Source organism: Panthera tigris, chromosome E3 (assembly GCF_018350195.1).
Source record: "Panthera tigris isolate Pti1 chromosome E3, P.tigris_Pti1_mat1.1, whole genome shotgun sequence".
Classification (NCBI taxonomy): Eukaryota; Metazoa; Chordata; class Mammalia; order Carnivora; family Felidae; genus Panthera; species Panthera tigris.
The window spans coordinates 41,289,753-41,303,973 of NC_056675.1; the positions used below are offsets into that span (position 1 = coordinate 41,289,753).

Consider the following 14,221-nt stretch of genomic DNA (forward strand, 5'->3'; position numbering starts at 1 on the left):
TGAAAGCATGGGCGAATTTTAGTTTATTTGTTTATAGTAGGCTCCATGCCCAGCACAGAGCCCAACAGGGGGCTTGAACTCACAACCACGACACTGAGATCAAGACCTGAGCTGAGATAAAGAGTTCGACGCTCCATCTACTGAGCTACCCAGGTGCCCCCTTAGTTTACTTCTTAAGTGTTTTCTATATTTAAGTAAAAGTGAATTGGGCTCCGGGGTGAAGGAAGGGTGTGCAGTGCAGGAGGAGAGGCAACCCCCACTGTCCAGAGTGGGGAGCAAGGGGCTCTGTCACTGTCCTGAGACAACCCAGGACTGCGTGCTGCCCTGAGCTCAGACTGGGCTGGAGGCCCTGGTGGGGTCCCTAAGATGGTTGCAGAGCCCAGGTGGGGTGTGCGAAGTTGAGCCCAGGGCTTCAGCACTGCCGCCAGGGGACTTTCCAAATGTTGTTCACAGCACCGAGGCAGAACTTCTGGCAGGCCCCAGGAGCCTTGGGAGTTTGAATAGGGGGAGCGATAAGCTGGGGGACACATGGCTGCACAACAGTGAGATGTTAGTGTGCCTCACAACCTGCAGGACAAGGGAGCAAGGCGCTCTGCTAAAGGGCTTCCCCAAGTGAACCTTGACCATTCCCCCAGCTCATTGCCCCACTCTTCTTCCCCGACTCTACCCCACCCCCGCCATCCCCCCGAGGGTTACTGTGACCCAGGAAAGGTGGGAGGGGCTGCAACCCCCTTTCCAGCCCACCTTCCCTCTGATAGGAAGGAGGTGGGAATCTCAGAGAAACTGTCCAGCGCCCGCATTTGCACCAGGAGTGCTGTGTTTTTGTGGTTTGTTTTGATCTAGACTGTTTAATGGGTGTTAGACTTCAAAAGAAGGTGGCAATCTTAAGACTCCCCTACCTCTCACCCCAGAGAGGGACCCTTGGAAGTCTGGCCCTTCCCAGGCCTGAACAAGGTTCAGCACATTCCTGGAAGCATCAGCCTTACTCCCCTGCCCTCTCCCTCCGAAGTCAGAGAGGTCCCTGGTACCAGTGGAGGAGAATCACCGCTCCCCCACCCCCACCCCCACCCCCAACCCCAACCTCACCCCCCTCCACGACAAGACACGAAGGCCAGCCACAAAGAAGACAGAGGCTGCAGCCCACTCAGACTTTATTCAAAGATCAGGAAGTTCGGGTGCCCGGAGCCCAAGAGGCCCCGGGCCCTCAGGACAATCGCCCCGGCTTCACTCAACGGTATTTGGAGGTCAGCACGGTGCTCACAGCGCTGAAGAACTTGTCCAGGGAGGCGTGGACGGCGGGGGTGAATTCCTCGGGGTGGTGGCAGGCCAGGGTCACCAGCAGGCAGTGGCTCAGGAACTGCGGGGAGGGGGGGACGTCAGGGGGCGTCGGCGGACGTGGCTGCCCGCACTCCACCTTCTGGAACCCAAGGGACTCTACCCTCCTGCCAGCAGGGTCCGACGAGCCCTCCACCGCAGATGTCCCCCAGCCCGGTGCTCACCTTGAAGTTGACGGGGTCCACACGCAGCTTGTACGCGTGCAGGTCGCTCAGATCCGACAGGGCGTTAGGCAGGTTGTCTATGTGGGCCACGGCCTTCGTCAGCGCGTCGGCCACCTTCTGGCCGTGGGTCTGGACCTGGGCGGAGCCGTGGCTCAGGTCGAAGTGGGGGAAGTAGGTCTTGGTGGTGGGGAAGGAGCAGAAGGTCCTGCCGGGAGGAAGAGGTGGGCGAGCCACGGTTAGGCGGGCGGCCAGGACAAGGACCGCGAGGGGTCGCTGAGCCCGGGTGCCGGGTGCCCACAGGGGCAAGTTGGGTGCTCACCTCTCCAGGGCCTCTGCGCCATATTCGCCAGCATGGGACCCAATCTTACCCCAGCAGGCCTTGACGTTGTTCTTGTCGGCGGAAGACAGCACCATGGTTGGTTCTGATCTGTGTCGGGACCAGAAGGTGCGGGGCCGCGAGGGCGCGGAGCCTTTATGCCCGGGGCGCGCGGGGCGCGCCTGCCCGGGCTGCGCTCATTGGCTGGCGCGGGGCCAGAAGGTGCGCTGGGCCGGCGGCAGCCCTCCCCCTCCCGGTTCCGCGCAGGCCGAGGTGCCTTCTCCAATCCTGCCCCCGTGATTCTGGGAAGCCTACACAGGTTCCCCACCCATCTGTCGCGCACCCACGTTCCGCCCCGACCTGGGCTGTTTGCCGGTCGGGAAGGCGAGCGCGGCTATTTTCTAAAGTAAAACGAGCTGCTTTCGCCCCAGACTTTCCCGAGGACCAAGGGCTGTAGATTGTCCGTGTTAACGGGAAGGTGAAGGAGATAATGAGAGTTGACACCCTCCAAGCCCTCCTGCCGCCACTGGTGGGCCGGCGCTCCTAGGCAGCGCGGGGTTAACAGGTGAAGGCGCGGACGGTGGATGGGGGTGGGTAGTTCGGCTTAGGCTCCAGCACCCTTCGGACTTGAGTGTGGACTGCCACTGGGGCTCAGGGCTCCCTGCAGTGCTCCGCACCCGCCGAGACTGCTATCTGGGGAACCTTCCTCATTCCGAGTTGGGAGAGTTTCCAGGGTCCCTGGCCTTATTCCCTGGTCCACCAAGGTTCTGAGCAGAGAGCTAAGATTCCTGCCCTGTTGCTGCTGAGGGGAGAGATTGACCCTGGCGGGCGGGGGTGGGGAGAGCAGGCGAGGACCGGCTTGGCTGGGAGATTTGCAGATACTGAAAGGCATAGGTGGGGCTGGATGGCCAAGTGCCTGCCAGGCACTGAGCCTGCCTTATGATCTTTTAAATTATTTCAAAAGACCCGGCGAGGTAGGGCTTTTTGTTGGTCGTTTGCTCTGTTTGCTTTTACATTGATGCGTTAGGCTCCTACTGCCCAGGGACATGTCCAGTGTCACAGAGCTTATCCTGTGAACTGGGTCGGAACCCTGCTGTGTGTGCCTGACTGTGGCCATCGGGACATCCCACCCCAGTCTCCCACCCCACGAATTTCAGAGAAAGGACCCAACTTGGCCAGGGCAAGGTTTGCTGCAGATTGAGAGTCGTGGGGAGGGGAGGAGGCGCCGGGGGTCAGAGGAGGCCTGGCCCCTAAGTCTGTTTGACCTCAGGCCGGAAACCTGACCCTTGGGCCTGGTGCCCATGTTTGTCTGCAAAAGAGCTGCGAATTCTGAATTCTGGCTCCCAGCTCCCAGTGGGAGGGTTGGAGGAAGAATGAAGGAGTGAGTACGGGAGTGGGTGAGTGCAGACGTGCTTTGGAGCTGGGTGAGAACTGCTCCCAAAGACCCCTGTCATCCTGGCACCCACTTTGCCCTTCCCGTTTCCTCGGCAGAGGAGGGCAATTGTTCTGTTCAAGCCTTTAGGGGTCCACACCCTGCCCAAGATCCAGCACCCTCAGCCCAGCAACCGCCCTCATTTCAGAGTTTGGAGAGATCCAAGGACCGGCTCCTGGGCCCCTGGTTCTTGTTCCGCAAGGGTTCGTGATGGCGCCCTAAGATTCCAGGAGTCTGCGCGGGACCCAGAGCTTCTGCCCAGCTTCTCGGCCCACCTGCTCCCCAAAGAACACACACGTGCAGGGTCTGGCCATTTGAGGCCTGTTTATTGACACGCACAGACCTAAGCCGGTGGGGCAGGGGACTCATCGGTACTTCTCAGTCAGCACCGTGGCTACTTCGGTCAAGAACTTGTCCCACGCCGCCTGCATCTGCACGGTGAACTCGCCCTGCAGGTGGGAAGCCAGAACCACCTGGAAACACTGGATCAGCAGCTGTGGGAGGAGGGGCGGATGAGAGGGGGTCTGCTGCAGCCACTTTCTCCTTTAACCCAACCCCGGGGCGCCCACTCTACCGCGGCGGGGGCGGGCTCACAGGGAAGTTGGCGGGGTCCACGCGTAGCACTTGCGCGTGCAGGTCGGCGAGCGGGCTCAGGGCGGCGCGCAGGTGGTCGATGTGTTGCACGGCCACGCCCACCGCCTCGAGCACGCGTTGTCCGTGGGTCAGCAGCTGAGCCTCGTCGGGGCAGACGCCCAGGTGCTTGAAGTAGATCTTGGTGCTGGGATAGACCGTGAAGAGCCTGGTGGAGCCGGTCGGTGAGTGAGGGTGGCCGCGCGGGGTCCTTCCGGCGCCGGCAGCTCCCAGACACCCGGAACCCCAGCCTGGCCCGCCCCTCTGACTCGGGCCCCCAACCCCTGTGTCCGCCTCCCTGTGACCCCGGAAACCCCGCCTCAACCCACCTGAGCAACAGCTCCGCCCCGAAGGCCGCCTCGTGGCCGGCGATCAGGTCCCAGACCTGCGCTACGTGGGCGCGCTCTTGGGCGCTGAGCATGGCGCCGGCCGGGCGTGCGCTCGCCGCCCCACCCGCCGCTCCCGCCTCCTTATAGCAGCCCCCACGCCTGCCAGGCGCCCCACCCGCCCTTATCTGCGGGACCCTCGGCCAGCTCGGGCAAATGCCTCCAGCCCAGGTCCCGATCGATCGCTGCAGAGGCCACGGCCTGGGGCGGGCGGGGCCGGGGGTTACCGGCAGCGACTCACGCCGCTGTGTGTGTGCGCGCGTGCTTTTGCTGCAGACTTGCGCGAAATCGGGAGTGCCTCCCCTGCGGGCAGCGTCAGAGCCTCTGCAGGAGGGAGCCGGTGGAGGGATTGAGAGAAAGAGCGCTGGGCAGGGACGCTTCTTTTCCGCTAGGGACACGGGAAGCGTATCGTGGGTCCCCGCAGTGCGGGACCTATAGTGTCAGGCTTTGAGGAAAAGCCCCCTGAGTGCCGACACGCACGCGACACGCTGAGTAAAGCGACGATCTTTGGGCGATTTGGGAAGCAGGACAGGAGCAAACGCACCTCGGACCCCGGAGAACCAGCCTGGGGCCGATCTACTCTCTCCCGATTCTGGGGTCCGCAGGCGCAGGGATCGAGCCACAGCGCCCTCGGGGTGGCCTCCAGGCCGGTGGTGACACTGGGGTCCACCGCGTTCCTGTGGCTTACGCTTTCTATGCCTCACTTTCTCCCCTCCTTCGGCCAATACTGAGAACGCAGGACCCATTCCATCCGCATCCATTTATTGGGGGGAAAATTAAGGGAAGTTGCAGGGGCAGGGGTGGGGTCGCAGCCGGCCCCCGGCCTGGCGGCGGCGCTCAGCGGTACTTCTCGGTCAGGACGCAGGACACGATGGACAGGAACTTGTCCCAGGCGGTATGGGCGTCGGCCGTGAAGTCAGCGGGGAAGTGCGAGGCCACCGTGACCAGCAGACAGTGGGACAGGAGCTGGGGGGCCCGGAGGGCGGCTCAGCGCGAGGACCCGGTGCTCTGCGGGTGCTCTGGGGTGGGCGGAGCACCTTCGGCGGCCGAGACCCCGCCCCGCCCCGCCCCGCCCCCCCCCCCCCCCGCCTCGTCCCCGCCAGGACCCCGGCCCCCGCGCGCACCTTGAAGTTGACCGGGTCCACGCGCAGAACGTAGGCGTGCATCTCACTCAGCTTGGACAGGGCGCCCGCGATGTTGTCGATGCTCTTGACCGCATCGCCCAGGGCGGCCGCCACCTTGGCGCCGTGCGTGCGCAGGTGCGCCGAGCCCGGGCGCAGGTCGAAGTGCGGGAAGTAGGTCTTGGTCTGGGGGTAGCTGGCGAAGAGCCTGCGGGAGGGCGGGACCTGAGCATTGGAGGAACGTGGGCCCCCGTCCACCTCTCTACGACCCCTGCGTCCTTCTCTGAGCTTGAGGACCCAAGTGCCACCTCACCACCGCCCTGGGGCCTTCCAGCTCAGCGGGTGCACCACCTCCTGAGGTGCGCTGTGCTCTGACTGCTGCCCCTCCCCCAAGCTGCACCCCATGGTCCCAAGGCCTTCTGCCTCCACACCCTCCCAGCACCCAGGCTCGCCCCTGCTCCCCACCTCAGCCCTCTTCCAGGGTCTCCTTGCTCCCAGCTGGCCCTGCACACCCACTGTAGGCCTCCAGCCCGTTTTCACCTCTCCTCCCGCCACAAAAACCTCCTTCCCAACCCCTGACCGGGCTCCTGCTGTACCTGCCCTCTGCCAGAAATAATGCCACCTGCAGGCACATTGCAAGGGAGATCTCTTAGGGAAACCACCCGGGACCACCTTGCCCCAGGATTAGAGACCCTGGTGCTTGTAGATGCTTGACTGCCTCCTTAGGCATGTCAGGTGTTGGGGGACACGCATCCACACCCCTCTGGTGAGATGCTGGGCCTGTGCTTGTTCAGGACTCAGTGAGCATAGGGTCAATCAGAAGGCTGTGCAATTCATCTGCCCACCTCACTGCCCCCTTTCTCAGAGAACCCCCACCTCGCTGACCCCTCCTTAGGGACCCTTTCCGCAGAGAACCCTCTCCTCACTGGCCCCTGTCCTCACCAACTCCACACTGTCACCTACGGGGCTCCACCCCAGCCCATCTGGCACTCACCTCTCCAGGGCCTGGGTGCCAATGGCATCCGCCTGAGTGGAGACCTTGGCCCACATGGACAGGATGATGGTCTTCTCAGCCTTGGTCAGAGACATGGTGGTGGCTGAGCTGGAGCCGGGTGTGCCCAGGACTGGCCTCTGTGTGCTCACCCCCCGGGATCCCTTTATATACACAGAGCCGGGGTGGGGGCCAGGCTGTGGCCATTGGTCTGGAGAGGGGAGAGAGCTGTGGGGGTGGGGTCTCTTATCAGGCCCAGTGAGGATGGGTGGTCACCAGTCCCTGGTGGGACTGGTGGGGTGAAGAAGGGCTAACATTCCCCCCTCCCCGCACTGGGCCACAGCCTGAGTCCAGGTTCCAGGGAGGTCGGGGCCCAGTCCAGTGACTGACCTCTATAATCATGGTCGCTGAGTTCCCTGTCCTTGTGATATTAGGATAATCTAGAAGGTAGCAGGCTTTCACAGAAGCACTCTCTCCTCCTTTTATTTAAGCTTCTGTAGCATCACCTTACAGATGAGTGAATGGAGGTCCACAGAGGGAAACTGAGGCCAGGTGTCACAGGGTGTGAGTGACAGTCTTGGCTTCAGATGCTCTTGCCTCTGTGTATAGTGCCTTCCTCACCTGGATAAGGTTCTTCTCCCCCACAGGCCAAGTCCCTCAGCAGCTCGACTGGGGGGATTCTCCAAGCTGGGCACCCAGGCTGGGAGGAGGCTAGACTCTTCACACAGAGTCTGGGGTCACCCGAGCCTACAATCCTACCTGTCACTTTCCCGTCACAGCCTGTACTATTTACACCTCTTTGCCTCTTACCTTATTCCATTTCCCCTCTCTACCATAAGGCAACCATTTTAATGTACTTAATATGTGCCTTTAGTTAGTATGTGTTCTTGCAAAGGGTGCATGTATTTTGAGTTAAATTATAGCTAGGGGCATCTGGGCGGCTCAGTCGGTTAATCGTCCCACTTCGGCTGAGGCCCACAGTGCACCGTTCAAGCCCCTGTGAGGGAAAGTGTGACAGGAAAAGCCACTGAGGAAGCTCAGCGCGCCCTCCCTCCACCCCCTGCGAAACTCCTTGCTCATCCAAAGGTGGCAAGGTCCAGGACGGCCCAGCTCAGCTGCCACCTCACAGCACATAATGGTTTTAGTGACATGTACTCAGCGTGGGAGCCCAGTGAGAACATGGGCGCAAGCAAACAAAAGAGAAAAACCGTAACTCTCATCCCACAGGGGAAGAGTTTTTACCAGTTTGGTGCGATTGTGTCCAGCCCTTTCTTGTATTTAAAACACATGATCAGATGGTATGTCCTGCTTTTTTCCCCTTCCTATTAAAAATTCCTGTATTTCAAAAAAAGGTGTGCTTATGAGGAAATGTTTATTATGTTAAACTTTTAAAATCAAGTTATAATTTAACTTTTAAAAAACGTCTTTATTTATTTTTGAGAGAGAGAGAGAGAGAGCGCACAAGCTGGAGAGGGGCAGAGAGAGAGGGAGACAGAATCAGAAGAAGGCTCCAGGCTCTGAGCTGTCCACACAGAGCCCGATGTGGGGCTCGAACTCATGAACCATGAGACCATAACTTGAGCCAAAGTCGGACACTCAACTGACTGAGCCACCCAGGCGCCCCAGGAGAGAGAATCTTAAGCAGGCTCCACACCCAGGTGCCCCTTTAAAGAGTTAATTGAAAAATTAAACTTGGGGCACTTGGCTGGCTCAGTTGGTAGAGTGTGAGACTCTTGATCTCGGGGTCGTGAGTTCAAGTGCCACATTGGATGTAGAGATCACTTCAGAATCATAAGAGGCGCTTGGGTGGCTCAGTCGGTGGAGTGCCTGACTCCTGATTTCGGCTCAGGTCACGGTCTAATGGTTTGTGAATTCGAGCCCCAAGTGGGGCTCTGTGCTGTCAGTGCAGAGCCTTTTTGGGATTCTCCCTCCGTCTCTCTCTGCTCCTCCCCCGCTTATCTCTCTCTCTCTCTCCCTCTTTCTCTCTCCAAAAAAATGTTCTCTTCTCACCTGCTTGTCTTCAGCGATAACCCTTTAATTATTTTCCTAGGGCTCTGCGATAAGTTACGAACATGCATATAAGGGGCGCCTGGCGGCTCAGCTGAGAGCATGCGATGCTTCATCTCGGGTCCTGAGTTTAGACCCCACACTGGGCATAGAGATTCCTAGTGTGTGCGCACGTGCGTGCAGTAACCCAACCTGTGAGAACTCACGTGGGGGGAGGTTCTCCCTGTTCCCAAGTCCAGGGCTGCCAGGGTCCTCCCCTCCAGCTCTAGAGGGGGGCAGTTAGCATCTGTCCTCGAAGGGATCCTAAAAGCCACCCTTCCTGTTCGTAAAACAATACGTGGTTCTTGAGACCTTTTGAAGGAGTCTACAGACTATGGAGGTGAATAGACATCACAGTATCTTGACACTAACGTTTTAGGGTTGTTTTCCTTGCTTAGCCGAACTCCCTCGAAATTGCATCTTTACGTCCTACAACTCAGCAGGGGTGTACCTGTCACAGCTCTGGGTGAATTTGAACCAGTCACCTGGGAAGCCTTGACCTATGATTCCAAAAGTCGCCATTTGAGGCTCCCTGTGGGTGCCCTTGCTGGCTGGGTGCTATCACTGTCACTAAGCAAGTCTGAAGTTCAGCAGAAATGATTTCCCTGTCCACGTCTTGACAGAAGATGGGGACGGTATTCGGGCCCAAATCTGGGGTGAGGAAGGCACCCACAGGAGACTCCCAGCCCCTTACCTTGGAAACTCCTCCCAGGAGAGGGTCTCCAGCGAAATGGAGGGTGGGGAGAGGATTGGAGGAACTCTCAGTGTGCCAGGCCTGGGACGGAATCAGCCTTGATTCAAAACTGGTCTTAGGCTTCCAGCCCTGACCTCCTTCCAACCTTGAATCCCCAGAGGCTCAGGCAGAGGCAGGGACTGCAGATGAGACCAGCCCTTGACCCAAGAGAGCATTGCTGAGAGGAGCAGGGGAGAAGCCAGGGAGGGCCTGAGGGCAGAGCACAGGGACTCTTCCCTAGTCCCCAGGGCATCCACAGAATCCCCTCCTCCTGCGGGCTGGGGCCTCGGTTGCCCAAGCCCGTCCCAGACACACCTCCCAGTCTTTACCTGAGTGGTGAGTGAAGCTGGGAGTACACTTTGCCCCCCCACATTTTCTACCCTTCCTTTCTTCTTTTGGATAGGCTTGTGTCCTCAGCCCTCAAACTTGTGCTGCAGCCCCCATCCTGTCCTCCTCTCTGTCAGCCCTCCGTCCACCTCATGGCCTTAACTTCCATCTGTGACCTGGGACTCCTGCTGGCATCCGTGCACATGTCCTTTCTGAGCTCAGAGTTGCACCCAGGCAGTGTTTCGCAGCCTCACCCGTGCATCTCGCATGAGGCCCTGATCTTCCCTCAAAGCCTCTTCCTCCCTGCTCCTGCCCTTCCCCGGGGCCTGGTGACAAGCAGCACCATCCTCTCTTCCCAAGGCTCGGGCCAGAAACCACAGTCCTCTTGGACGCTCCTCTCTCATCCCTCAAAACTGCTGTGGTCTCTGATCCTCTGCGAGCGAGCTGAAGTCTCCTGCCCCCATCCCGCTCCCTGCCATCCCAGCCCTGCTCCCCACTTTCTGTCCTCCTCAGTCCCGCCTGGGGCCCCTCCCCGGAAGGCCCTTCCCCAATTTTGTCACTCCCTTAAGTGTCGCCTTACTAATAGGCCCAAATTGACCACCCTGTTTAAAATTGCAACCCCCCACCCCTGCCTGTGCACTATCTTGCCTGATCTACTTTTTTCCCCCTCAGAAAGAAAGTTTTTATTTGTTTTTCGGTGGACTATGAGATCAGGAAGGCAGAGAATTTTTGTTTTCGTTTTGTTTCCTGGTCTACTCCAAGCTTCTTAAACAACCAGGACTTCCCAGAGCAAGCTCCCCAAAAGTACTTGAGTGCATTAATGGTCCTCAACCCCCTGAGCTGGTGGCCCTGCCTCCCGGATGCAGAGCCCAGGGCTGGGAGCAGCAGAAACGCTCGGCCACTACCTGCCCGATGGTGGACGAGGAGGCTGGCTTCCTGTCTTCGTGGAGCTGACAACACACTCGAGGCTTCAGATCCACCAGAACAGATGGGCACTGGTTTTTTGGAATGTGAAGGATCCCTGGTGTCATCCGGGGCCTTGGGGTAGCCGAGGCCCAGAGTGGAGGAGAGGTTGGCCCCAGTCACAAAGCCCATTGGAGGCGGGGTGAGGGCCTCAGGAGACTCCTCAGATTCACGTCTCTCCCTGGGCATCTCCGAGGCTGATGCCAAAGACCCGGCTCCTGGCAGACAGGCACGTGAGACCACACCTCGTGTCCCACACCCACGCTCCTGGGCAGGAGTCCTGAGTCAGAGTCCTCCCTGGAGAAGGGGGTCCCAACTTGGGCTCCTCCTCCGGGGCAGAGTCTCTCCTGCACCGAGAACCCTAGACCCTAATGTCAGGCAAGTAGCAGGAGCAACCCCAGGCAGGCTCCTGAAACCCCCCAGAAGCTCCGTGCTCTCTTCATGGATTACATTTGACCACCTATCCCAGGCCAGGCCAGCTTTAACTGCTGGAGACACAGCAGGGGACACCCAGAAATGCCTCCTCTCTGGAACTGATGTTCTGGTCTAGAAGGTCTGCAAGACAGAGTGAGTGCAGGGGGTGAGCACAGCAGTGAGAAAGAGTAAAGACCCCGGTACCCGGGCTGTTGCTGCAAAGCCCGCGTTTCTCCTCGGACTGTGAGCTTGAGACAAAGAGGAACCCCGTGTGAACACAGAGAAGCCACGGGAATGCCCAACACCCCCATCCTGGCTGCTGAGGGCGACTGCTGCTTTGGCAACGGTGGCTCCAGCCTCCTTTTGCTCTTCTCACCTTCTAGAGAGGAATTATTAAGATACTAGATCCTAGGGCTACTCCCACCTCTTGGCAGCATCCAATCCGGGGCAAAGTCCTGCTTCCTCGAGCCCAAGTTGCTAAATGCCGGCCCCACAGAACCACAGTTCCCTGTGGTGGGCGGCCTCCTCCGTGGCAATGAGTTGACAAAGCCAACTCTGACTACAGGAGTGTTCCCAGTGGTCTCTTTGGCTGGATGGCATTGACCGTAGAAAGAAAATGACAGCAAAGCATGGCGGGTAGTGCTGAGAGGGGTTGCAGTTGTAGATGAGGTGGCCTGGGGAGACGTCACTGAGGTGGCAAACGTAAGCAAGTATTGAGTAGTTCAGAGAGTAATTCATGCGACATTCAGGGGAAGAGTGCGCAGCACATAGAGGGGGTTGGCAAGCCCAAAGGCCCTGAGAGGGGGCTGTGCCTCCATTGTTCAAGAGAAGCCAGGAGGCCGGTGGCTGGGCAGAGTGAGGGTGACAGGAGCAGTATTGAGGTCAGATCTTACAGTATCCCTCAGGTCCCCTTAAAAAATTGTTTTTAATGTTTATTCTTAAAGGAGAGCAAGACAGAGTGTGAGTGGGGGAGGGGCAGAGAGAGAGAGACAGAGAGAGAGAGAGAGAGTGAGAGAGAGAGAGAGAGAGAGAGAGAGAGGAGAGAGAGACAGAATCTGAAGCAGGCTCCAGGCTCCGAGCTGTCAGAACAGAGCCCGACTCGGGGCTCGAACTCACAAACTGCGAGATCATGACCTGAGCCGAAGTCAGATGCTCAACCGACTGAGCCACCCAGGCTCCCCTTTAGGTCCCCTTCATATCCCAGTGTGTCCCAGTATGGAACGATGGTCCCCTTCACTGTCACCACTGGGGTCCCACAGTTGTGAACATTTGCCATGTTTGCATTATCAGCACATGTAGGAATATATCTGGGTGTGCTTTTCGTTTCTTCCAAAAATATGGAATTGTGTGGCAGTCCTCCTGAAGCTCTGTCTACACTTCAGCACGCATCTCCTAGACTAAGGTTTTCCTGCATAAATACCCACAGGTTTATCGCCAATCTAAGTGAATTAACATTCTTTCGCATCACATGTCCTCGCTCATCACCAAAATTTGTTCAATCTTTCAAATTTAGATCTGACCCAGGCTCACACGTAGGCTTTCAGTTGTCTCTTTATTCTCTTATTCCAGAAACTTTCCACCCCACACCCACCTTTTCTCCATATCAGTGACTTTTTGGATAGTCCAGACAAGCTGTCTTACAGAATGTTCTACATTTTGCATTGGTTTGATGGTTTTACTTGAAGTTTTGTGGGGTTTTTTTTTTGTTTTTATTTTTTGTTTTTTTAAGACCGTGCCTTTATCCACGCATTTCCTGTGCACTGGAAGTCAGATCTAAAGGCTTGGTTAGAGTCGGGTTAAAAATTATTGGCAATGGAAAGGGTGAAACACAACCCGATTTAAAAATGGACAAAGGACTTTAATAGATTTTTCTCTAAAAAAAGAGACACAGAAAGCACATGAGAAGATGCTCAACCTCATTACTCATTAGAGGAACGAAACTGAAAACCACAGGGAAGTAGCGCTTCACACTCAACAGGATACATACTTTTAAAAAAACCAGGAACAAGGATCGGTGAGGCAGTGGAGAGACCGGCGCGTCACGCACTGCAGCTGGAAACGTGGGTTGGAGCAGCTGCCGTGGAAAACGAGCAGGGTTTTTCAAGTTGTCATTTTTTGCTTTTTTTAATTCTATTTTTGGGGATGTAAAAGATTTACATGATTGAAAAGTAAAACCATCCAGAGAGTTAGCCTTGGGGGAGCCCCTCCACCCCTTCTTTATGTCCATCCGTGTTATTATTTGTAATCATTTCCACTTTATCCTTGAAGGATTTCCTTTTGCAAAACTAAGCAAACACAAGGGGCGCCTAGCTGGCTCAGTCAGTAGAGCGTGTGACTCTTGATCTCGGGGTCCTGAGTTCAAGTCCCATGCAGGGCATAGCACTTACTTAAAAAAAAAAAAAAAAGAGCAAATGCACACAAACTTATAAACACAAGTGCACACACAGGAGCTATGATCGTAATCATACATGTGTGTCAAAATGTACACATACTCACACCTGTGAGTACACACAAATGCACACACACATTTGTATCTCCTCTCACTGTTTTTCTTTTTTTTTAAAAGTAAACTCTATGTCCAGTGTGGGACTCCAACACACCACCCAGAGGTCACGAGTCACATGCTCTGCAGACTGAGCCACCCAGGCTCCCCCTCCTCTCCTTTCTTACAGAAAAACAGAAAAGCCACCATGATACACGCATGCGCGCACACACACACACACACACACACACACACACTTCTGCTTCTTTCTTTTTTCTTTTCCTTTTTACCTGATAAATCCTGGACATCACAGCCACTATTACAAATTGTCTTCATTCTTTTTTTCAGGTCACAGTTCTCTGCTGTGTGAGCTTTCATGCTACATTCAGTCAATGCCTGATGATGGACTGGGGTTTTCTAGTGCTGAGAAAACTAAGCTTGTGTAGTCTCTGTGGTAGAAGGGACTGCATTGTAGAAGGGACCATCAGTACAGTGTGGTCAAAGTCTGGATATCAGTGAGGTTTCATTTTTAGTAGTGTTAATTTGTATTTCTCTAATAATGAGCAAAATGATTTTTTCCTTTCTGTGAGCTGTGATCTGACTGAATATCACATCTGTATCTGGGACTAGACTGTCAGTTCCATGGGGCAGGGGGCTTTGCTTTTTCTAGCTGTTGTATTAGAGTCTACAAAAATGCTTGGGCATCCTGTGCATCAAAAATGTGTGTGTGTGTGTGTGTGTGTGTGTGTGTGTGTGTGTGTGTGTGTTTAGTGGAAGGGTGGAAGAATAAATGAGGGACTAGGTACACTCATTACTCCTTTCTTGCTAAGATCAAGCATAAACTAGGAAATAGGATAAATCCCAGAGGAATCCCATGGTGC

The 14,221-nt window shown here is 56.5% G+C and overlaps 3 protein-coding genes across 4 annotated transcripts; all 3 read right to left on the reverse strand.

Moving 5' to 3' along the window:
* Positions 1–1,134: 1,134 nt before the first annotated feature.
* LOC122234568 (hemoglobin subunit alpha) lies at positions 1,135–1,967 on the reverse strand. The gene is made up of 3 exons (XM_042971463.1): positions 1,819–1,967; positions 1,500–1,704; positions 1,135–1,357 (listed from the first exon to the last, which is right to left on the reverse strand). The coding sequence occupies exons 1-3, from the start codon at positions 1,911–1,913 to the stop codon at positions 1,229–1,231; spliced, it is 429 nt and encodes a 142-aa protein (XP_042827397.1). The 5' UTR covers positions 1,914–1,967; the 3' UTR covers positions 1,135–1,228.
* A 1,580-nt stretch (positions 1,968–3,547) lies between these two features.
* HBM (hemoglobin subunit mu) lies at positions 3,548–4,331 on the reverse strand. 2 transcript variants are annotated; one of them, XM_042971880.1, is made up of 3 exons: positions 4,207–4,331; positions 3,842–4,025; positions 3,548–3,741 (listed from the first exon to the last, which is right to left on the reverse strand). In XM_042971880.1, the coding sequence occupies exons 1-3, from the start codon at positions 4,296–4,298 to the stop codon at positions 3,613–3,615; spliced, it is 405 nt and encodes a 134-aa protein (XP_042827814.1). In that variant the 5' UTR covers positions 4,299–4,331; the 3' UTR covers positions 3,548–3,612. The 2 variants fall into 2 exon arrangements, with proteins under 2 accessions (XP_042827814.1, XP_007096737.2); XM_007096675.2 differs by having other exon boundaries at positions 3,842–4,046.
* A 688-nt stretch (positions 4,332–5,019) lies between these two features.
* Positions 5,020–6,565, reverse strand: LOC102951472 (hemoglobin subunit zeta). The gene is made up of 3 exons (XM_042972591.1): positions 6,379–6,565; positions 5,388–5,592; positions 5,020–5,229 (listed from the first exon to the last, which is right to left on the reverse strand). The coding sequence occupies exons 1-3, from the start codon at positions 6,471–6,473 to the stop codon at positions 5,101–5,103; spliced, it is 429 nt and encodes a 142-aa protein (XP_042828525.1). The 5' UTR covers positions 6,474–6,565; the 3' UTR covers positions 5,020–5,100.
* Between the last annotated feature and the right edge of the window lie 7,656 nt (positions 6,566–14,221).